General features: G+C 46.0%; 1 protein-coding gene across 4 annotated transcripts in view; it reads left to right on the top strand.

The window, feature by feature from the left end:
* The window catches only part of LOC144174103 (uncharacterized), a 215246-nt gene extending 193746 nt beyond the window's left edge, over positions 1–21500 (top strand). For all 4 annotated transcript variants that reach the window (XM_077702556.1, XM_077702558.1, XM_077702555.1 and 1 more), the window contains 12 exons: positions 1234–1408; positions 2288–2562; positions 3721–3869; positions 4330–5560; positions 5661–5771; positions 6478–6595; positions 9265–9378; positions 10266–10312; positions 12336–12522; positions 15667–15911; positions 16201–16346; positions 17810–21500. In XM_077702556.1, coding sequence (XP_077558682.1) covers positions 1234–1408; positions 2288–2562; positions 3721–3869; positions 4330–5560; positions 5661–5771; positions 6478–6595; positions 9265–9378; positions 10266–10312; positions 12336–12522; positions 15667–15911; positions 16201–16346; positions 17810–18016 — 3005 coding nt within the window. In that variant the 3' untranslated portion in view covers positions 18017–21500. The remainder of the gene's footprint in view (positions 1–1233; positions 1409–2287; positions 2563–3720; positions 3870–4329; positions 5561–5660; positions 5772–6477; positions 6596–9264; positions 9379–10265; positions 10313–12335; positions 12523–15666; positions 15912–16200; positions 16347–17809) is intronic.
* Positions 21501–24937: the final 3437 nt, after the last annotated feature.

Raw genomic sequence — 24937 nt, 5'->3', positions numbered from 1 at the left:
CGTCACTGAAATAAAAGCGAGTGCAAGGCAGAATACGCGCGGAAAAGGATGGAATGGGAATGACCACGAATAAGTGCCGATACTGGTGAGCAAGAAATGTGGCGGGAGATTAAAATATACTCCCTAATGTGAAATTTGTGCGCAGCTCTTAGGAAGCGAAAGCACATCATCGCTGAGGCAGCACTCACTCGTGGGTTCTTTCGACGGCAGCGGTGGTGAGCGTCTGCGTAGGCGGCGCGAAGTGCGTCTCGGGAAGGGACCACGAACTGCGTCTGATTCGTGATTCGTCACGCGCACACTTCCCCCTTACCCTTTCGCCAATACAGATCAGCGTCTCGTGCGGGCTCAGCATACCGCCCTCCCCCAAACCTTTTCGCGGCACTTTCCCGACTTTCCTCCACAGTTTTCTTTTCTGTCGTCGCTCTCCCGGTTACAACGCCGTTGCCCTTCCCGTGGCCGTCGCCATCACCGCCGCCAAACTGCAGTAGCGACGGCCAAAGTGTTGCACTCTAAAAAGGAGCAGGAGGCAGCCATTAGAGAGTTTTAGCAGTCCGTCCGTTCCGTCTCGGCACTTGGGCATTCGTCGCGGTAGGGGGATTAGTTCCGCGGGCCTGCCTTCGCCATGTCCGCGCCTCCTCGCCCTTACTCCTCGTCCTTCCGCGCGCACAGGCGCAAACGGTTAGAATGCAAAGCACGCTTGGTACGATGCACAAGGGTCGTGTTGCAGGCTTCTAAAGCCGGAGTGGAGTGCGTACATCAGGCCGAATCTCAAGCTCGCGTGGGAGAGGTACGAGAGGCTCATGCATTCTAGAGTTTTCTTTGTGTTACTTAGCGGGCATATACGGTGTTATTAGATAAATCGGCTCCAAGAACTTGAACTCACAAATTTACATTTTTTTCTCGCCACTCAGTCATTGGCAGCAAGATAAGATCTCATGTCTGTGAATATGTATGTATAAAAAGTTATGCTCTTTTGTCTTCCATGGTAGTTTGAGGGAAACATTACTTGGCGAACAGACGCTGAGACAGCCTTTGCAGCAGCATTTAAGACTTCCAGTGTAATCTCTCGGCTAATTGAACTTCCGGTGAATGGAACAGATGTTCCCAGTCCACCTAGGCACAGTTTGTTATGATTCAATTGTATCTGTCTCGCATCTCTCAGGCGAGCCCCTGCTTCCTTCAAGTATTTTGAACTGGATTAATACATTAGTGCCCGCTGTGCTGTTCTCGCAGAGTGCGAAAACCAGACGGAGGTGTTGTTCCGGATTGAGCGTGAGGCAACTGGTCAGTCAACGCAAAACGATGTCTGGCCCTACCTGGCCCTTTTGCACGGCCACAGCAACGAGTCTTCCTGTCATGGAGAGATTGTGAGCCCACTATGGATCCTGACATCGGCCTACTGCTTGGAGTGAGTCGCGTCCCTTAACGCGTCTCTTCACTTTTATTGGCAAGTGTGCAATAAACTGTGAATGCTGCAATGGAGGTGATGAACGGCTGAGTGGTGGTCGCATTTTTAATTGGCGTATCCACATCAATTGCTTTCCTTCCTCATATCGCAGTAGACTGTGTGAGCTCATTTGCAAGCTCCTTAATAGCCTCCCAAGTATCAGCTCTTCCTCATTGCGTATCCCTTGTCATCAGTTCCTTCTTACTGTGTCTTCCTAATCAGCTTTATAGGAGACATTGTATTAGATGCATCACTTTTGTATTAGATTTTGTATTAGATGCATTAGTTTTGTATGAGATGTATTTCAATACAGTTTAATTGCATTCAATTGTGATTGTGGCTTTTTAATACCATAATTTAATATCCTTTGCTTGGGGTTTCCCCCACTGTGCACTAAAATGTGTGTTAAATTCTTTTGTATGTCAGACCAAAATGATAGCACAATAAACCAAACTATTGGGAACAATGCGCAAGTGTCTGACGAAGTATGCTTAATTTAATTTTGACAGTGTACGCATGTAATGTAACTGCTTACTGTTGTGTCTTGCGAGTGGGCTGGTTCACTTTATATCCTCACTGGTCATGTTTCTTTAGGATACAAATAAGAGAACACGGTTTGCCAACATACAATGCACACGTGCAAACAACAAATGCTTTGTATTCTCCGCCCACTCACTTAATTTGTTCTAGTATGATAAGCATTCGCCATGCAGCATTGCAACCCGTGTATTATTTTCTTTATTGCACGGCTTCAAGACCCCTAATGTGTGCTGCTCCATCTTCCCCATCCATGATTTAACCACCGTTTCCCCCCGTTTCTCCCCTTCTTGCCATCGGCAGGCAGCTTCCACAGAACCTGTCGCAGGTGCACGTGCAGGTGGGCTTTGCGCATCCTGCCAGTTCCCGAGAGGAACACCGGGTGCACCATGTGGTACAGCATCCGCACTACTCGCGGTTCCGCTCGAGGACACTGCCGGACTACGACCTCGCTCTGGTGCGCCTCGCTGAGCCACTGACATTCACAAACCACATTGCCGCCGTCTGCTTGCCCGACGACGTGGCAAGGCCGGGCGTCACGTGCTTTGTGGGAAGCCTCGGGCACGGCAAACCTCGAGGTGAGTCACTTTGTCGCCCTCCAAGAAGAGTTTCGGCAACTGCGCTCAAGCTTTATGAGTGCGCGCCGCCTTGGGGCATAGGTAGAATCAATAGGTTAGTGCAGTGGTTCTCAGCCATATCTGCCCCGAGGACCCCTTTCGGGATTGCGAAAGTGGTGGGGGACCCCACGATTGCCATGATTCCAAACAATTTGTACTTGCAGCTTCGTCGCCCACACACTTATCCGATGCCCGCCTTTTCTGTTCGACGTTAATGACGATGCGCCTCATAATGGTACAAAATTCGCTCTTGAATCTAAAAGTCTTGCAAAGACCGATATGCTGCCTTTCATGTGCCTTTTTTTTTTTCTGAGAGCTGGGGTGCTGTGCACAAAGAAGGTGTTAAAATAAGCACTACACGAACAAACTAAGCGTACATGTAATGCGGCAAAGCCACGTTTTTGCATTGCAAGAAAGTATTGGCAAAATCGAGAAAAGAGTGGCGGATGGAAAAGTTTTGAGGGAAGCTCGCGGACCCCTCAAATGTTCCTACGGACCCCCTGAGATCCGCGGAACCCCATTTGAGAACCACTGGGTTAGTGATATCAGAGGGAATTTTACGCAGTCGAATTTTGTAAGTGAGAGCCGAGCTTGAGGCAAACTGTTATTAACGCAGTGTCAGTATACAGGGCAGAACACAGGGCTGACAGTGGCGCAAGAACTCTGTTATCTTTGTCAATGGCCTAGCTAGATTTTAAGGGTGACTGTTTCTTGGATTTGCATGCCACCCTCCCTTCATCTCTCCTTTCTTTCACTCCTCATTCAGCAATGGCACAAAAACAGGAACTTTTATGATTTTCAGGGGTAACTGTCATGATGCACAGGTTGCAGGGAACAGGGAACAAGACACAAGCACTTAAGCTTGCTACCACTAACACTAGTTTTTTTTTTTTTTTGCATAGTACATGTAAGAGAGTGGATTACCATTGTCAGTTTTTCATGGCACTAAATGATTTGGATATATAAATATTTGTAATGCCGAATACTAAAAACTGATGGTCAAGAACCGGGAGTTTTGGCAATGTCTCGTATTAGTATGTAACACCATGCCACAGAATACAGACAGTTTATGTTACTCACATGGCAACACTCCTTTCCTACTCCTCCCTATGCACACAGTGCCATTCAGAAAAGCAAGCCCGATCATACACCTGCCCATCGTCATAAGTGAGCTGACGACCTGCAATAACGAGGAGCACTACAAGAATGACGTCAGCCAGAAGATGATCTGTGGAGACGGTCGGAAGATGGTGCGGCAACTGTGCGATGTAAGTTCAAATCTGCTATTTCTTTCACCCCCAATGCTCTTTGATGGTGTTAGTATTTCCCTTTCATTGCTTGCTGCAAAGGGGCAAAAATACAAATGCTTGCGACTTTTCTGGCGCATGTTTTGTCAAGCTGTATCGTTTTTTTTATAAAGGGAATATCACTTATGTATTGAATTTCTGCCTTACATTTCCGTAATTGTCTTGTTCTTGTTCAACAATGTTGACAAGTATGAACATTGACACTGGACTTAGATGTTTAGATTTGGCTGTGGGCATATAAGACTATTGCACAAATTTTGTTTCACTTTGGCCGGGTGGCTCAATCGAGTCACAGACAGACAGATACACCAAAATTTGTGCTTAATTAACTAGTTAAAAAAGACTACCGCCTTCAAAAAACATTGCTGAAAGGTAACATTGGTCAGCTAATTTCAATTTGGGTCAACCTTTTCTTCACCAGGGTGACCTTGGTGCCCCACTGATGTGCCTGTCGCCAAACAACATCTGGCGCCTGGCAGGCTTGCTGAGCTACCAGCGGCATTGCGGCATCTACGAAAAGCATCCCTCTGTCTTCTCCAACATCTACGAGATGCGCGACTTCATCCACAATGTGACCGGCCTGCTTTCCTACAATGTCACGCACGACCCGCAGGTGTACAGCTTGCTTGAGTTCCCACAGGCTGATGATGGAAACGCATCGGCAGCCATGCGGTCTTACGTTGCTGGCAAAATGGCAGGACTCGAACATAACTCATCTGCCACTGCGGCTGCCCTCTATGCCCACGAAGACATCTTAGGAGAGCGAAGAAACAATACTACTTTCACAACTTTGGCGCCAACAGCCGGTAGTGACGACACTACCTTGGACCTCGAGGATATCATTCCGCACCATAACCGAACGATCGAATCAACTACTCTGAGTGTCGACGAAGGAAGCAATGTTACTATGCCAATGACGACTCCGATGATGCACGACGACAGCGTCCAGGCCAGACTTCAAGAAATCGACTCATCAGACACCGAATTGACGACAACTAACCATACCGAAGTTGTGACCTTGGCTACAACAATTGAACCTCACGGGAGCATGGCTGCTTTGAGGCTCCCGGATGCCGACCCGAGCAAGGACACATCGAATGAGACAGCCAGCGATGCCTCGTCAGTCCTTCACCACGACAACGTTGCAACCACGAACGACACGAAAATCGATGGTAGGGCAGTGTCCGACGTCCTAGCCAATAGCTCTGTCGTAATAGAAATGCAATCGTTCAGAGAACAAAACAGCGCTGAAGACACGACAGAGCAGTATTTGGCGGATAATATGACTACTCTCAGTGCTCCAACGTCCACGTTGGCGGCAATATCTGAAGACATCATCCTCGCAATTACGAACGACTACGCTCGTTCGTTGCTCAAGGAGCAGACCTTGGCGAACGAATCAATTTCTACTACTGGAACGAGCACCCCAAGGGACGAAACGACAACTGTGCTAATAGCCACAAGTTCGCAATCTGGAAGCACTTTTGCGCCTACAGACAATGGCACGACGTTGGAGCCACAGAGCACCTCCACAGTGGCACCCGCTAAAAACCACACCATGGAGAAGGAGCTTGTAGCTCATTCTAAAGAAACCACCGTGCTACCATCTGTAGACACGAACAGCAAGCTGGAGCAAATCACTTTATCAAATGGTAAGTGTGGGCATTGTAATCGGTCGGAGGAGTTCATGTTAGCTCAGTTCTGCTGAAGTGCAACGTCCTACGATGATGATGCGCTCTATCATTTTTTCAGATACCAGTTGTACGGGCTTTATATGCAATTCCGATGGACTTTGCATTGAAGAACACAGTGTCTGTGATGGAAGCTACGCCTGCAGTGATGGAAGTGATGAAATGAACTGCGGTAAGTTATAGCTTGGTGTCCAATTCTTCAGCGTTCCTAAACCAATAATCACTAGGAAATTAAAATCCACAGAAACCTTTTCTTCAACACCAGCTGCTGCACTTGAGCCTTATACTAAACCTAATTGCAAATAGTATCAATAATGAACGACCCGAGACTTGTGCCAACATTTTCACAGTGCTGAAATTCTTTTAATGATGTTTCATTGACCAGGAGTACTGTTGGGCGAGTCGGGCAGTGCTCGTCCTGTCATTTTTCTTGTGTGCTTATTTCTTCTTGCTCTGTAGTGTTGTAAAATGTTTGATTGGTTAGCTTATTGGTCTGAAAAATGCACTGTGATTAGAACCAACTTGTTCAACCTTTCTTCCAATACTTTTTCTGATTTTGCTGCAATGCCTCAGCCTATTTACCGCTAAAACATCAGTCCGCAATGGCAGTTGCCAGTGTCACCGAAGCATGATCGCACTTCTTGCTTCAAGCACCTGCAATCGGCTGCTACAGTCTTATGCTGAAAACTACAGTGACCAGAGAACATTGACACAAAGTGAAAGCGAGTGACAACTGTCATCGGATGTGTTAAGTTCATCAACAAAGCCAGAAAGAAAAACCGACAGCAATGTGTGTCTAAAGCCACTACATATTGCACACACGAAAACTGACCGCTCATTTGACTTTGGTAATCAATATGATGCTGTCTTGCTTGCAGTCCAACTGAGGGACAACGTTGTGCATGGGAGGAAAAAGGGAAGCAGCTGGATGCCTGCCTGCGGCGACACGTGGGACGATGCGCTCAGCGATAGTGCCTGCAAGGGAATGGGATTCCAGTGAGCACTTCTGCAATGTTGCTTTCATTGTAACGTACTACAGTCGAACACGGATATATCGAACTCCAAGGGGATCGCGAAATAGTTCGATATATGAAAAATTCGATATAAAAAATATGAGCTCTGAGACCTCACCTATGGCGAACGATCACTTACCGATGGGCGCATTCAAGAATGCCAACTAATTCCGCACTCACGACGCAACAGGACGCTTTATTTCCGTGAAAAAAAATCGCTGATCTTGGCCTGCTTCTTTGTCCTGGAAATGAAATTAAAGACGCTGGTCTCAATCTTCTCGAGGCCGTCCAGGTGCGACAGCCCAGTTCCTTCCATGTTGCCGCAACAACGGCGAATCAAGCTGAACGCAGCGGCCACTTTACCCGCGGAGTACGATCGTGTAGCCGCCTCCTCGTCCGGACGATCTTCACCACTCGAGCTATCGGCCTGGGTTCCTGCGACCGCAGATACAATATCCTCGTCACCGAGGCTCGAAACAGCCTGAACATTGGTGTCAGCGTTCACGAAGTCGTCGGGAGACATTCCGGCTGGAACAGCAGCCGGGAAAAGGGACAACAACTCACGAAACGTGTCGCCCATGCACTCGTCGTCGTCGTCGCCGTCTTTGCAAGCTTCGGAAAGTTCGGCCGTCTCAAAGCCTGCCTTCCGGAAGCAGTTGGCCACGGTCTCCTTCTTCACGCCGTTCCAAGTGCTTGTCATCATATGTATGGCTCCCAGTAGGTCAACCTTAAGCTCGGTGCGCGGAGGTTCATCAAAAGCCTATCGAGGAGTCGCCTCCTGTACCCGACCTTCGCCATGCCCGCGCATTCTTCCACATCCTCCTTAACCTCAATCGAGGGTGCAGCGACCGCCGAAGAGCACCTACCAGCTCCCGCGGCGTTCGATATACCCGATGTCGGGAAAAATACGGTTCGATATAAACGTACGAATTCCTATACTTTTACACAGAATTTTCAAGGGGATAATTTATGAGTTCGATATAGACAATAATTCGATATACCCGTGTTCGATATATCCGTGTTCGACTGTATTCATTGACAACTTAGTTACAGGAAACAAAGGAAGGGCAACGCCAATTCTGTAGCCAGTCACTTGGTGAAATGAAGGATCGAATAAATATGCACCGCAAAGAGGAGGGAGGCGAACGTGTGGACTGGTCAGGCATTGAAACTGTCCCTGTCATAACAGCCTCTTTGAGCTGTCTAACAGGCCACTAACCGACACCAGTAACTTGCAGAATGCTTTGGTCATCCACTGTGGAGGCAGCAAATGTGACCTGCAGCGGTTTAGGGTTGTAATCTTGTTGAACAGGATATCCTGCGTACTCAACATATAACGCAGTGATGAAACTGAAGAGAAGTATCAGAAGTTGCACATGAACAGACCGCAAACTCTCCTCTGCTGTGATGGCATCTGTAGATTTTACCTCCAATCACAGGGGACTATGAGTACTCATTGCAAACAGGTGCAAATCAGAAAGGTGGTATCAGAAAGGTGGCATTTGAAATACACCTTAAGGCATGATGGTGTAGTTCCTTCATGCTGGTATGTCTATTGTGATCTAATGGGGGCACTAGCTTGATATAAAAAAAATCTACCTCCAAAATTATGACAACTTCTGCGCAGATATTCAAAAAATTTATTAGCAAACCTTACCCCATTTTTGTTCTTTCTGACAAGACCGAATTAGAGTCCACTATAACATTTCCTATTCTGATCTTGCGTCTACTTGATTCCTGTTAATGTGAAATTGATCTTTGGACAAACAAAAGCATATTTAGGTCTCTTGTTTTCTTGCTAAAAACATGATGATGAACATCAAGCAAGCCAAACTTTCCCAGTCCCTTGAAGTCCGCGTTACAATAGTATACAGCACAAAGCCCTCTACCAGCACACATTCAGTCCTTGTCTTAAAGGGACCCAGAAAAGCCTTTTGTAAAAGTTACAAAAGGCCTGTACTGTCGCATAGCACCAATATAGCGATGCAATGCCGTTGGAATTATTGATCTACATTCAGTAATAGCTGCGCTAGAAGCAATTAAATGCACCTCCTCCCTTGCCGATCGATTTCTATTGCAGTGACGTTGCCGGCGGCCGAGCTCTCCGGCGATTGGGCGAATCAGGGGGCGGCTCGCCGTTGCGTCAGCCGCGATCGCCGTTGCATCAGCAGCGATCGGCTCACTGCGGCGTTGCGCTCATCAGCTGAGAAAGGCTATCTTCAACAAATTACCCGTACAACGTATGGGGCTCACACTTGAATCAAAAATCCGCCGTTATGTGTTCTACCACCTGAATGCATTTGATTGCCACCTTCACAAAGCTTCTCTGGGTCCCTTTAATGATAGTGCTCACTTGAGAGCACAACTTGGGCTAGTTGATTCTTAATAATCACATCGAACAGTGCATCAAACACAGGACAACAAAAGGCAATAGACAAGGACCAGTGTTAATTCATTCCTATATATTTTTGTTGTCATATGTGTTTGCATGATATGCTGTTATAACTTCAACTTGAGAGTCATGGCAAACCTGCGAAAAATTAGTATGTCCCATTGATGATGTAGTTTAAAACCAATTTTATGAATTTTCCAGTGTAGCCTGTTTACATGTTTAGAAGCCGCTGTATCCCATGACATTTCCATTCTTTTCAGGAAAGCTTCACAGACCAGTATTATTGCTCTCGAGTCGCCCTATGAGACCTCCCTTCGTCATATAAATGGCTCAGACAAGGGAGCAGCAAATGTGCTCAAGTCACTGGCAGTAAGGTATGACATTGGTTCAACATTCCTTTGCTTCATACTATTTCTGTAAGCCACGAAAGTGCTTTATCAGCTTATTTTCACAGCTGAAACGACCTCGTTAAACTGGCACTCAGAGTTGAGGGCCACATGAAAGAGGCACTTGGTGTCACTGGTGATCATTAAGGGCTAAGGGCAGCACATCACGACCAGCGACACATATCCTAGAACACTCGACACTCAGAATAGCGAGGCGTGGTGCTGTAAGGTATGCTATGATGGCCTTAAAGAAATGTAAAATAAGCTTCATTGAATGTAGCAAATGGTTTAGTGCTGCGAATGTACCGGAGGAGGAGCCAAGGTTAAAAATTGTGGGTTGGACCTCGTGCCATGTTACCATGAAATGACAAGCAAAGCTAAGCTGGGAACAAAAGAATTCGAAAAGTGTATGCTTGAAAATGAATTGTGTGTATAAGTAGTTTCCTTTTTAGGTAATGAGAAGTTATCACATATTTTAAAAACCATGCAGCACTTCTGTTTCAAATAATACTAGTAGAAGGGAAAATGTCCAAACGAACTTCATGATGGTTTTACAATGATGAATTTTATCCATCCCAGCTAACTTAGATTGATAAGTGTTAGGACAACATAGATGACGTGCAGCTTTGTTGCGTGATGTTAGTAGGGGTGGGCAAGTGGTATGAAACTGGCCAGAACAATTTGTTCAGATGGTCGGGCAGTGTGTGTGACAGACATTGTGTCCCACAAAGACATTGCAAAGGGAAAGCCTCAGGCATGACGTATGTAATTGGGCTCAACATATTCAGTGCTTCTTGGTCCTTAGCACAGTCAATTTGTTTGATTTTTGTTTTTACGCTCTTTCTCACTCTGGTTTCTTTCGTTTTCCGTGACAGCAATGACACATGCAACACCATGGTTACCATGAAGTGCCATCATTATGGTAAGTAGCTCTTTTTCTGTAGTATATAAAAATGACCTTTCCCACACTGCAATTGTCAAATGTGGTTCCTGTTATTAGATTTCATGGGCAAGGGAGGGCCAGGCAGATGTACAAAAAGAGTGACCAAAAAGCAGTCGTTTTCCGGAAACAGCAGCAATGAAATTAACATACATATAAATCTTTGCAATCATTGCAACTTGTTCACTCCAGCAAATTAGATTTTGGAGACGCTTGGCCTTTCTGCTCATATTTTGTGTTTTATCTTTTTCGAACGGCTGGATTGAGAGTGTCATCTACCAATTTAGGGGTAAAATTCCAAAGAAGTTGCTTCCTTTTCCTTCTTTCATGAGTTTATGCCTATTGGTCTCAGCCGGGAGTGCGGCAGTGCTTGTCTTGGTAACCACAGTGTGGAGTTTAGCACTACAATATCTTTCCATTAATAGATAAAAACTGATCCAAGCAATGAAAAGAAAGATAGCCCGAAATCTCTCAGGGCCTTTTTCTCTAAGTACTGTTCCCTATGAGGGTTGCGAAATGTTTGGAATTGCTTCCTTTTGCTAGTAAAAGCTCAAAATAGAGTGGACTCCCGTTTATACGAATTCAGTTAATATGAACACTATGGTTAAGAATAACAACATTTTTGGTCTCTTGTAACGTCCACAATGCAATAAACCTCCGCTTAAGACGAATTTCTGATGATACGAACAAATTTTATAGTCTCTTTGAGTTCATCTTAACGGGGGTCTACTGTAACTGAAAGCAGTGCAACAGGGAATAACTTGCGATGAAAAAGGCAGGCACTGTTTGGACGAACCTAAGAAGTCACCCCTATAAACAGGGCGGCCAAAGTCAAATGAAAAAAAAAAAAAAAGGAAAAGGAAGAAAGGTCTGAAGAATAAATAAAAACAAAGCAAGGACACGGGTGCACTATCTGACCATCTTGTTACTTTATCACTGAAGGATATCAAGAGATGAGGTTAGAAATTGATCAAAAGAGGCATAAAATGGTATAGAGGAACTCAATTCCTTCAAGCGTCAAGAATTGATCATGCCTTACGTAGGATGGCAGCCACTCAGATTCAACAAGTTTAAAAATGTATCTGTGTTTGAGAAGAGTGCACTTGTTGCCCATTTTTTGTTGCCCATCCAATTTGCTTGGCACTTTGCATCGACATGAAGGGTGGCTCGCCTTGAGTGCAGTAGTGTTGTGCGACTTGTGCCACGAGTGAAGGAAAATGCACTTACAAGTTGGGGTTGTTTCACACAATGAATTCGAGATTAGCACAACAATGGGGTGCTAATAGCATGGCAGTACAGTACAGTACTCTACAGTAGAAATACAGTAGAGTATAACAGTCATTGCTCCACTGTGTAACATTAGTAGATAAGCTTGCACTTACTTTATTAAAGGCCAGCTGCACTCAAATTTCACCTCAACCAAATTTATTTTTAATGTGTAGTAAGTACCACCAAATCAGCTGGTATACAAATGGTAGCCCCGTGAAACCCCTCGTTAATCAGTCAGAACCGTTTAAAAAAGCTCCGTCGCAGGCCACGCTGCACCTGCCGGCGGATCACGTAAACTGCCATGACTCCAGCCTATGGGGGCTTCTTCCTCTGGCCAGCCACGCAGCTGGAGAACCGGTCGAGCTCTGCTGCGAATGTTTCACTCATTCACTGCTCCGTGCGCTCATAGAGGTTGCGCGCAGGCTTGCTCCCGAGCTATTGACCGTCCGACCGCTCGCTGGACGGCTGCAACGTCACTTCAATGGCCGCGCACTTCTCAATTTCAGTTTCAAAATCGCCAATTTTTGCTGACCGCTTGCAGCGTCCACGCGCGTAGTTCAGCTGTTGTATTTTGCATCTTGCGTTCTTTTTCACCAGACTATACGGAAATAGTGCTTTCAAGAGGTCGAAATTTTGAGTGCAGCTGGCCTTTAATGTACCATGAATATAAAGTTTCCCAAATATAGTTCTGTAATGCTAAAAGGGGATCACAACAATCCCTCTCTTTATTTTGCAGTATGTGGAGCATGGAATGGAACGCTGGCAGCTTCTTCCAGTAATACAACAGACCTTGGTCTGGTGGTGAATGAGCAGTCTGGATACTGGCCGTCCATTGGCGTGCTTTCATCAGCTGACAAGAGATGCACCGCCAACTTTATCTCGGAACACTGGCTTCTAGCCTCAGCATCCTGCATTTCTCAAAGGTAACATCTGCTTCTTCATAAGGTTCATGTTTTTGCAGTCAGTGCAAACAAAAGAAAAATAAAATGCTTCACTTCGTACCCAAACAAGGTGGAAAAGCTCCCCAAGAGCATGTTTTCACGAGATGCTAGATAAAAGTTATTTTGTATCAGTTAGGGTTCTCTGAATGTTGACTCTCAAAATTGCTATGAAGGGAGCCAATGTTGAAGCTATTGTAAAGCCCATCCATCAGCCTTTCTCCACATGCGTGGCGGTTTGTCTCTAGCTTCTTGTGAAGCTAAATTCAGCTGAGCTGATGTGCCACACATTAGCCCTATGACAGAGAAATAACTGAACGACAAATTTTTATGAAGACCAATAACATTCTACAGTCTCATTTTTGTAGATGCCTGCTAGTTTTTGGGTACTTATTAAAAATGCCCCATGAAATCTCATTCACTACAGTGAGTACATTCAGCAGTCTTGTTAAAAAATGCCGAATCAAAGGGCACAGGCCAACATGGTATCACCAATGTGCCAACCAATGTCACCGACCCTTTTGTATGCAGACAAGACAACAGGCTCACTTGTGCAATGGACTCATTGTTGAGAACAGGGGAATGCTCTTCACATCTACAGCGTAGACCATTTATAACGTAACCGCTTATAGTGCGGGACCGGATATAACGCGTATTTTTGTGACCACCGGTAGTCCTCCCATAGAACTCAATGTATAAGCATACCGCTTACAATGCGGCCGCGACAAGGAAAAGACCGCTTATAGTGCGGTTTTCCGCGGGGCCTGCTCATCGCCGGAGCAGCTAGCGAGCCTTTCGAAGGCTAGGGAAAGCGCGGGCGCGGCGAAAGGGGCTGCAGAGAGAGAGGAAAAAAAGCAAAAACCGGTCGGACAACACGTGCGTCGCAAGGCTCGGGAGGCAAGGAGTCGACCAAAAACGGCGGCGGACATGGAGAGAAGGATAGAAGAGGGTATTGACACTTTCGCCAGCCTCCTTTCCGTGTCCCCCGCCACGATATCGTTTGAAAACAGCGCGGAAGACGGGACGGAGCAAGTAATAGACGACACAAGCGCTTGTGTCGTCTATTACTTGCTCCGTCCCGTCTTCCGCGCTGTTTTCAAACGATATGATGTACCAACAAGCCCCTCAGTTCACCCCGCCACGAAACGCGGAGATGGTACGAACGGAGGAGAAATGCCGTGAAAATGCGGAGAAGATAGAGAAAAGGGTACTGGAGGGCGAACAACCTCCGTAGCGAGAAGCGAGCACCAAGGCTCCTGAGACGTGTGGGTACGCAGTAGCTCTCGTGCAGCGCTGTGCAGGCGGTTGAGAACGCGAAAAGCCTGTTCGACTGCTTCACTCCAGCCGCACAGTAGTGTCTAGCCCACATTTCTGCCGCTATGGCGTCTGCCCTTCCTTCGGTAAGAAGAGACAAGCACTGTCTCTTGAAACGAAGGAGCAGATTGTCCGGGACATCGAATGCGGCATGAAAAAGGAGTCAGCGCCAAGGAAGTATGGCGTCGCCAACACAAATGTGTCTGCCATATTGAAAAACCGTGACAAGGTGCGGCAGCAGCTACAGCAAGGCTCGTCAACGCAGGACAGGAAAATAATCCGGGCATCTAAGTACGAAGATGTGGACGAGGCCTTGTTTTGATGGTTCAGTGAAGTCCGGGCGCAGAACGTCCCAGTGAGTGGCCCGATGCTGCAGGCGAAAGTGAGGTGCTTCGGCTGCCTTTTGAGGCACGACGATTTCATCCCTTTGAATGGGTGGATTCAGCGCTTCAAAGACCGCCACGGCATCACATGCAAGGTGGTCAGCGGCGAGGCTGGTGAGGTCGATGATGCCTCCATTCAGGCTTGGTTGAACCTGAACGTCGAGGCAATACTATCCGCTCATGCCGACCGGGACGTGTACAATGGCGACGAAGCCGGCTTCTTCTACAACGTGCTTCCGAACCGCACGCTCGCATTGAAAGGCGAGCCCTGCACTGGCCGCAAAGCGTCGAAGGAGCGTGTCACAGTTTTATTCTGTGCGAATATGGACGGGTCGGACAAACGGCGCTTGCTGCTAATCGGCAAGTCGGCTCGGCCTCGTTGTTTCAAAAAACGAGAATGCCTACCCGTGACTTACAAAGCCAACGCACGGGCATGAAGTACTCGGGAATTGTTTTCCTGCTGGCTGCGGAAGTTCAACGAAGATATGGTTGATGGCAGTCAATTTCGCCCACAACTCCCAAGCGAAATTGACTGCCATCAATCTAAAGTACCTGCCCCGAACACCACAGCCAAGAGCCAGCCCCTCGACCAAGGCGTCATTGCCACCGTAAAGGCGCACTACAGGAAGCGCATCTGCGAGAGAGTGGTGCTCAGCCTGCAACGCAAAGAACCCCTGAAAGTGAACTTTCAGGGCACAATAGACATGATCACCAATTCATGGTGGCAGACGAAAGCCTCCACCATCAGTAAGTGCTTCCGCAAGGCTGGGTTTGTGCGTTGTGATGACGCCCCGGTCGCCCTCGACGAGCCCAGCGACGACGCGGTCGACACCACGGACGTGTGGTCTGACCTCGTCAGTAACGAGTTCGTGTCAGCGAATTATACATTCGAGAGATACCTCAACGAAGACTGCGACGACGATTCCCGGTCTGTGAGCCGGCGGCAACCGACGAGGCTATCGTGGCGGCGGTTCGTGGTGCCGACGTGGAAGGTGCGAGTGCTTCCGACGAGGAGTCCGGGGATGACGAAATCCCGCCTGTCACCACCACCGAGGCGCTCGAGTGCTTGGCAAAATTGAAGGCGTACTGCGGGCAGAACGGCCTGTCTGAGCAAGCGCTGTTGAGAGGCAACGCCAAGCCAAGATTACTGCGTTCTTCCGTTAGCATGCACGGACGAACGGACACGAAATAAACATCTTGGCCTTGCTTAAAATGTTGTGTTCATTCGTGTGATGTTAACTAAAGGATACCCAAAGGTAAGTTGTGAATGTGCTTTGGTTTGCGCATGTTTTGGTTATAGTGCGGTACCGCTTATAGTGCGGATTTTCGCGGCTCCCGAGACATACGTTATAAGCGGTCTACACTGTAGTTATGACCGAGGCAAATTTATGCGAAGCGTGCATTTATTAATCCTGTGCTTTTCACATTGCAGTGATGCTGGCCTCTGGGCGTTCAGTACTCATGACTCGCACAACACGTCCTCTGCATCAAAACATGCCGTTCTGGATGTTCTGTTCAACCATGGGCCAAACGTGTCTCAGGAGGCAGGCGTCGCGCTAGTCCGGCTAAAAGACGGCATCAAGGCCTCTGAAAAAGCCAGACCTATTTGTCTGCCAGGAACGGAAGCAACAGTGGGACAAAACTGCCTGATTGCTGGATTGATGCTATCTGGCCCTGGTGAGTTGATGACATTTCTTAGGGGGGGGATAAAGAAAAGCATTGGCAAGCCAAACTTTTTTCCATTTAGTGCAAGTTAACGGCACCAGTTTAACACTGCTTTAATTGCTTCCATTACATAAAAACTATATCCGCAGTTGGTTGGCTATCCAGTGAAACGCACTCATCATACATAAAACATGTTAAAGAGTGCTCAAAAAGGTAGTACAGAAATGTTATTGTGTAGCTTGGTTGTGTGTTATTTTGGGTGGCACTAACCCGTATCACAATTTTCTATTTTATTTTCAAGGTCATGATGGGCATCATGATACGCAACAAGTCACCCTTGCTTCCCTTCACGTCGCATGCGCTTCAGAATGTAGCAATAACCACACTGAAAGTGGAGGCAACATGCTATGTGCAAAGCGCTTGGAAAGCAAGGCACCACTATGTCAGGTAAGGTGTGGGATGTTTCTTTCCTTCACTAGGCAAGGGCTGTTCACCTTAATTAGAGCCTAAAAGGAAAATTCTATTATCAGAATGCATATTCTTTTCTTCCTCCTACTGCCATCGGTGCAAAGCAGGGCTTAGTTTATTCTTGTTTGAGTTTCAGTACGAATTCTATCGATGTATGTGCTATATCAGCTCAGCACTCTTAGTAGGTTTTTGAACATAGATGTTGGCGTTGAAAAGAATGGTTGAGCAGGGACGAGTGCGGTGTCAAAGACGAAGATTATTCAAAAACCAAGCTCCTTCTTACCCTCTTTCCCTTTCGCTATCGTGCCGATAACAAGAGTTGTTGATAAGAATAAGTGAAACTACTCATGCTCTGCTCGACATTTTGAAACTGCTGAGAATGCGAAGCATGTACAAGTGCCGTCATAAGTACTTGGAACAAGGATTTGTGAAGATCATAAAATATTTGTTTTACTGGATTTACGACAGCCATTACTGGTTTACAGGAAGCTTTTTTTCTATTCCGAAGGACTCCTTTAAACGTGCATCAATCCAGCCCGGCAGTTTCCGGAAGAAGAAATTTCTTAAAATTTACGAGGCAGTGTTCCAATTACTTTTGATGGCACCTGTACAGTGCACATCCCTGCCAATGCGACAGGTACTTTAGCTGTTTTCTGCATGTTGATGAATATGATCTGTCAATAATAACTAGGCAAAAAATGGTGTACAGGCAGCATGGGCAGAGTTCAATGCACCCTGTAGCATTGAGCCTTCAAAATAACGATCTTTTTTTCTCCCGCTTATGATCAGTGTGGTGTTCGTTTTTTTTTAATCCCTACGAATAAGTGCTTTTGGAAAAGTTTATGGATGTATAAATGTATCTGTATACTTTGTTCTCTACATGTTGCATGTCCCCCCTACAAAAATGCCCTCGTGGTGATGTAGGTATCTTGTAAATAAATAAATAATAATAATTAATAACAACTATTTACCAGTGATTCTTCTGAATGTGATATGTCAGCCAGAACCCTTTGTCACAGAATTATACTTCCAAGCGTGCCATATAAACTATGCTAGTGGGACACACACAAGCTAACTATTTTCGCGGTGGGCAGGCAACCCACCTGCGTGTGTGTCATTGAGCACACACGACACGCTATCGCTTGTACCTCCTCTTGATGATAAGCACCGTGCCGCACTCCATAGAGATGCGCCATCTGTTGAAGGCAGCGCTCGTGTTTGTGCTTTCTAGGCTGTCCTTATCAAAGAATACCTACCTAAATAGGTGTACCGTAATGCTGATGTATGCTCCTTTCATTATCTCAAAGGATTTCTGTGTTGCGTGAACACCACTTTGCCCCCGCGCAAGGAGTGTTTGGCCTGACAATGCCACTTAATTGTTGGCTCATAGATAACGCTGCCCATTAACTTGACCTCATTGCCGTGTTTTTTCCTGTCTCCAGCATGAGGCAGAGGCAGCTCTGATGTGCACAAACCCAAGTGGCACGTGGGAGCTGCGTGGCTGGCTGCCGGCGGTGTCACTTCACCAGCTGTGCTCGGAACCTCCGGGCAACTCCACCATGCATGCCATAGGTTACACCAGTGTCGACCCTTCGATCCACTGGGTTCTAAATGTCGTCGGCCACGGGCTGGTGTACGGACAAGTGTGAAGTGAAAGTGATGACGTCGGGGCAATGTTGGGGCACGCACGGAACGACAACGCCTGGCCGACGTTTCGGAGTTGTCTCTGCCCTACCGCCACGCCGTGAGAGGAACACTGTGATACAACAAAACGGACTGATTATTTTTTTTATTATTATTATTATTCCGTGCGCATGGACACTTCGTTTCTACCCGTGTGCCACCTCTGCGGGACTTTGGAGAAGAAGAAGAAGAAAAACAAGAACGCAAGTCAGAGTGACATTTCTCCAAGCAACAACACATCATCAACACGTAGTACATGAAAATCAGAGAGGACACAAATGCCAAGCAAACGTCAGAAGCCAACAAAGTGTGCAGGTGCCAGTGTGCGAGCGCGAAGGGACGTATACGTGTCGTTTGCACGTGTGCTCACGTGCTTGAAGTGAGTGTAGGTGGCTATCTTGCATGACACGTGCGTATTTAGGACGGAAACAAAGAGGACTGTTTTGTAAATTTGTTTTTGTTCTTTGCTCTCCTTTCCTTTCGTGCGTATCTTGTTGCTTTTGGGGTGCCAATGTCGTCTTCAGCGGAGCCTGTGTGGTTGATTGCGCTCGAGTACAGGTCACAACACGAAGCGGACATACTACGATGTACACAGGCATGTGCAGTGTTAGCGATGTACCCGATGTACTTTGCCAAACGCGCCATATTCGCAAACGACTTTGCTTTCGGTTGTCCTTCAGCTGCGGCATGCGATGCTCACGGTTACAAGAGGGACACGTGCCGTCTTGTCTAGTTTGTATGCTCATCGCTAGTTTGTACTTTGTGGTTTTTTTTACTCGAAGCATTTTTACGTGATGGCAACGGCCCTTAATTATGCACGGGCGCAAGATTTTTTAAACGTGTGTGTGTGTGTGTGTGTGTTTGGGAGCGAGAACAGCTTTTTCCTTCCATGAAAGTGTTTGTGCTGTGAATACTTTTTGTGCCGCTTATCTCAGTTCTTCCCTTGACTGCCCGAGAATGAGAATGTGTGTGTAAAGGCATTTGCTGGAATGGACAGTATGTAGGCGTTGTTTTATTACTCAGTTCGGTGAAGTATTGTGCTTAAGTGAGCCACGTGCAGTGCATGTTTGGCGGTATGGTGAGGATGTTTTGTTCTGTAAGCTGCCCAGCCCTCCCTGCCCAGCTCCGCTGGCAGTTCCTTCGAAGTCAAACTCAAGCACGTTTTTCTACAGAAATGAACTTAGCTTAAGCAAGATAAGCAAGCAACAAGCCGACAACAATGTCGGGGCATTTTTTGTTCATTTCCGGGCTACCAGAGCTCTGCAACAACTGACCATCGTTTTAGTGTTAAAAGCAGTGGCGACTTGTTTAGCAGCCTTTTTTTTCAGATCTTTGCAGTTCAGCTACACGGGAAGGTGTGGTGTGGGATATTGGAGCAAATTACGAGTTTCACCAGCGACAGTGCATCGATGTCAAGCACTGCATGGCTGTACAGCCTTGTCACGGCTCTAAACGTCTGTCAGCAAGTGTTTTGGGTATCCTTGGGAGACACCACGCACCATTTAACTGTTCAGCGGCATCATCGCTGCTCTAAGCGAGGTCCATGAGGGGTCATCCAGGGGATATTCAGTTGGTAAAAGAGAAGCCAGCTTGTGGTAGAGAACATTGTCGTGAGATGTTCAGCCGAGCTAGCCTTGCGGCCGGAACTTGCGGAACATGATAGCGTTATCAGGCCCCATTTGCATCGCATTATCATTTGCTTGTCATGCCGTTGAGTCACACAATGGTGTAATTGTCATGACACCACACTCCTTTATTTGTACGGTGCCCGTGAACAGTGAAAACTCTCCGCTCTTGCTCACACGCCACCTGCTGGCGCAGTGCTTTAGAATCCGAGGTATTTTAGTGGACGCCGTAAGGTGGCATTACGGAATTTTTCACTCCCGCCAAATTTTTAGCTTACAGTTCACGCCGCTGCTGCCGGTCTTGCTGTGACATGAGGCCTTTAAGAGGCCATGGAGACAAAATACAAGCCTGTTTCATTCGAAAGATTTCATGTTTTATAGTGCCTTCAGCGCTTGTTCGGCAGCAAATGATTTTTTATTCACAGAAAAATTAAACGTTTCACGCCAAAATTTCAATTCTCCCACTAAAACGTGTTTTCGTGACAATGACGTATTCAGAGCAGGGCCTAAAACTAAAGACAGCCTGCTGACCAGAGCTGCTAGCATGTCACAGGCAGCAATTTGGTTATCTTGTTTAGCGCCCACTTTTGCAGATGGTGCTGCAATACCGCTGAAGTGCCAGCGTTCGCAGCTTTGTTTCTGGCCGGACTTCTGTACCTACCGTATTTTTATTAGGGTTCGTACTAATCATTTCCTAAAACGTAAGCTATGAATCGACAAACATGGTCATGTAAGTGCTTATGTAAGCTGCTTATGTCAGTTGCTAAGTGTAGTGTCAGACAAGTCCAATGCATCCAACGGCTGTGTTAGGCAGTGTCAGCCGGCAAAGTGCCGCACTAACTGCTTCGGTGTTTGCATGTTCGTTTTCAACTTTAGTTGTTCACCCAACCATTCCTGAGTCTACAAAAAGAATGTGCACTGAACTTAAGTGCAAATATCTCGTTCGGCCAGCTTATAGGCCCTGCCTAATTTGCATTTGCTTTTTCCGGCCTCAGCACCGCTGAGCATATGACATCACAGGTTCTGTTGCGGGGAATGAGCTAGTGGGTCGCATGACCATTCCCTCTTTTCCTAATTATATAGCTTATTTGAGTAAAGATTACGTTAAAAGTGGTGTCAGTATGATTCTAACAAAACAATCTTTCGAATGAACCAATTTGTGTTTTGTCTGCATAGCTCCTTTTGGGCTTTGTGTTAAAATTGTGACACCCCATCAGTTGGGTGATCATTCAATGAATTTTAGTTTGTGCTCAAGGCATGTACATGACCCATCACCAAATGCAGTGCTGTCATGATTGGACTGTATGGTATCAGAAGTAACAATATTATTGAACACCAAAGTGCAGTTCAGTCACAAAAAGCCCATGATCTTAGTCTTTCCAGTTGTCTTTTGTCTTCTGAAACTTCTAAAGTGAATGTGCGAGTCATTCATGTGCTCCTATATACAAGCTGTCTCCATCAAATCCGAGGCCCCTGTTATAGTGGCATGTCTTACTTGCATTTTTTTCTTTTCGGACTTGTTTGGACTATTTTAGTATTTTTCCAAGTTTGTGTGCAAGTATGCCCCGTGTGAATGTACGAGTGAGCAGGAATGTTATTACTCTTAATCTAGGTATGTACTCTGTCTAGGATATTTATATAAGCTATTTTATTCTTGCTTTAACATGTCTTAAGTTAGCTTAGTAGTCCCCCCTCCCCCTTTTTTGCCATTGTCCTTTCTTCAGTGGTCCCGTCGCTGAATTGCGAACCGGGATTTCAAGCCTACCGAACGTGGCCTGTAAGCGCAGTTGTGACCAAATGTCAATAAATATGGAAAAAACCCAGATGCCTCATGCATATGAAATGTGAATTACGGACTTTCACCGTACGCGCTGTTTTGCATTACTCTATATAACGTCGAGTGCTACCAAAGTGTGAAAAGGGAAGCACTTTTACACAATGTAGTTTTTACAGAGGTGGTTAGTACAAGTTTATTTGCCTTAGATCGAGCAAGAACAATGAGGCAGAGGTTGAGAGAAATGCTGAAATTTTTAGAATTTTCCAAGTTCCAAATAATTTTGAAATTGTTGCAGGGGTGCCCTTCCTGTTGAAATGAATTCCCAGAATTGGTTGAGCCAGTTGTGAGAACTCTGAGTGACAGATTTCTTCTCTACCTAAAACAGCAAGGAGCTGTTCTTGGAATTACGTTTTATAAAAGGTTTTGCGTTCCTGGTATTGGCTTTTTTTTTTCTGTTTTGTTCTTACCTCAGTTTCTAATTGTGTGCTCCCCACTACTCTATGCCTTACCACGGGCCTGTCAGGTATACCAAATAAATAAAATAAATTTCTGAATTCTAATAGCACGAATTGGAAGTCTAAATTTAATTATTTATGCAGTCATTATTTAACTATAAAACAAAAAAAAAAATTTGGCTCCAATCCACACTGTGAAGGCAGTTTGACTGCAAAGCTGTTAACGGCACCCACAACGGTTAACGATCATCCACGCGACGTCACTTGAATTCACACATGTGGCTCTCTAAAAGAGTGAAACCAGAGACTCTGGCAGCCGTTACCTGGGTTTCATGGGGGCGGCGTCCACGTAACCAAGTGAGCGCATGCAGCAGCGATGGCACAAAGATAATGGAGAGGAGTGTCTGGTGAAGGGTAAGGAGGAGGGCGGCACGCGCGGCTATGGCGTCGTCTCTCTCACTGCCTGCCCCTTACTCTTGTTTCATGCGTCGCTGCCAAGCAGCGCCCTCCCTGCTCTCCCCCTCCCCAGGTGCTGTTCCGTTCACCGCTAATCCAAACCACGTGAACGCCGTTATCATACATTATGCGGTTTGCACTTCACACGAGGGCTTTGAACGAGCGCAGGTGGTAGGCCTGCCACTGTGCTCGTTGAGTGCACCATCTCCCCGTCTCCTCGTGTGGGCGTAGCTTGGTCGGTAAAACGACGAGCTCTCGCTCAGTTTCTCTATTCAGGTCCAGGTTTCATTCCTGGCAGTCCCACTAATTTCTTTCATCTGGCATTTTCTGTTGATGCAGACACAGAAATTTCCTTGGCTGGTAGAGGTATACTGCATCGCAATAAAAGTGGCGTATTCACACGTCACCGCAAAAATTTAAAAGATGACAAGGCGGGCGTGCTGCAAGTTGAAGCTATCATTCATTGAAATTATCAGTTAACTGATTATATAATTTCCAATTGGCTGTAATGTGTTAATTAAAATCAGTTTCACCAAGCCTCAGCCCAGTCCCCACTTTGTGCTACTCTTCCACTATGTTTCCTTTGCAACAATCAGCTAAATCGTACATCAGCTTCCTCGCAAACAGTTATGCCTGCACCGATTGCTGATGCTGTAAGACCCACCACTGGCTGTTTCTGAAGCCTTCAGCAGCTGTATGCTCCCATCAGTGCCTGCTGCTAACACACCTAAACCAAATAAGCAAGGCCAACTTGCATCTTAATTTAGACCACCTAGGATTATCTAAAACGGGCAGAAATCCAGCAAACGTGTTCTCTTCCTTCACCTACATTGTCACTCCCAGGATGAAGAATTTGAAATGCGATCTCGTGCTCAAGAAAGAGAACTTTACTTTCAAAAGGCAGCGTTTACGCTCGATATCATACCATTTACAAGAAAATAAAACCGATTGCATTAAATTTTTTGTTTTCACTCCAGCCTCACATATTTTAAAGACAAAAATTCACCATTGTAATTTGGCCATTTGAAATAGTTCATCACCCCTGAAATCTATTTGCTCACCTGTCTGTGCGAATTATGAACTTATAACTGGACTTACTAACTTATATACCTCAGTAAAGACACTACATAGGTTTGTGCTCCTACTCTGCCTACGAGTCTAAAAGCTATATCACATTCACCGCTGTGACGACAAATGCCCGAAATTTTAAAGTGAAGCATCAATAAGTTACTTGTCCAGCATTTCATAAAGCAAAAGTTTCGCCTATAAAAAAAAAACGAAAGAAGAAAGCATCGCCTAAACCCCGTGACACTGACAGATCATCTGAGCACAAGTTCATTACCCGACAGCTGACAGTGTGGGCTCTTCACCATGATCACATTTTACAGTGCAAGCATTCGTGCGGTTTGTAAAAGGATAAGCCAGGATCACGCGAGTAGTGGCAGGCAGGGTATTCTTACATTGATCGCTATGCACTGTCACGAACATAGACAACATAAATGCCAAAGAATGATTTGTTATCATTTTGGTATATAGCCCAGAAATGCCTTTTTACACAAAAAGCAAGGAGTTGTACACATCTTGAGACACATTTGCCGAGTGAGACAAAGAACTTTGGCTCAAAAACAGAAAAAAGGCAATTCACCTTTGCTAGTCCCAAACACGTGTGCTAGTTAAGCACTGAAATAAGCTACCCACACTGTTACATGCAAGATAGACTGCTTCCTACACAGCGTACAGTCCTTGTCTATTCACCCTCAATTCCCAAAATTTTTGTTCCAGGCTCCTTGGACTACAAAAGATCAGCGACTGCATTGGAGGGGCCCACAATATTTTCCGTTTTACAGCACAACCACCTCCCTGGCACTCTTTTTCTCACCAGACCAAAAGGCGGAGTGAAGTTGGCTACACCCCAAAACAAGTCCACTCTGCCCACTTCACTGCACAGCATGTGCTCTTAAGATCACTTTGCCCCTCTGCACAAGGCCTACCCATCTGTCAACATTATCGCCTATCTGTCACGAACCACCCATCATGTTTGGCAGTTCTCACAAACATATCTGCTTCTCCAATGCAGGCAAAAGCAAGCAGCACACAAACATTGCCGATTTGCCACTCCATTTTAAATCCAGTAAAAAACAACGCTGCATGGCTCCTGCTTGCAAATGACAAATTAAATGCCACTTCCCTTTTATTTATCGTTGTTCTGTATAAAATTAAAAAAATTAAGCTGGACTGACTGGTCTGCAAAGTAGTAGACACAAAAATATGTGAACTGCTCTGAAAAGCATCAACAATGGCTAGGGCCTGTGTACACGTGTAGCTGCCCACGCTACAGGCTTTGGCGGAAGATAAGCAGACATATTACGTGGCCTGCAGACCGCTAAGCAGCCATTGGATATTATCACGTCATTGTCCAGCTTTGGATTACAGCTGATAATATTTCGCTATTTTAGCACAAGGACAATGTAAAGTACAAAATGAAACTTCCAAGCCCCAATCGGACCTCGGTTCTCCACTTTCTTTTGGTCCACAGCCTTCACAAAAAGAAGCTTTTCCAAAGGAACCCACAAT

The sequence above is a fragment of the Haemaphysalis longicornis genome, unplaced genomic scaffold (assembly GCF_048455015.1).
Source record: "Haemaphysalis longicornis isolate Haplotype H1 unplaced genomic scaffold, Haemaphysalis longicornis Haplotype H1 scaffold_3, whole genome shotgun sequence".
Classification (NCBI taxonomy): Eukaryota; Metazoa; Arthropoda; class Arachnida; order Ixodida; family Ixodidae; genus Haemaphysalis; species Haemaphysalis longicornis.
This window is presented reverse-complemented; position numbering and strand designations above follow the sequence as displayed.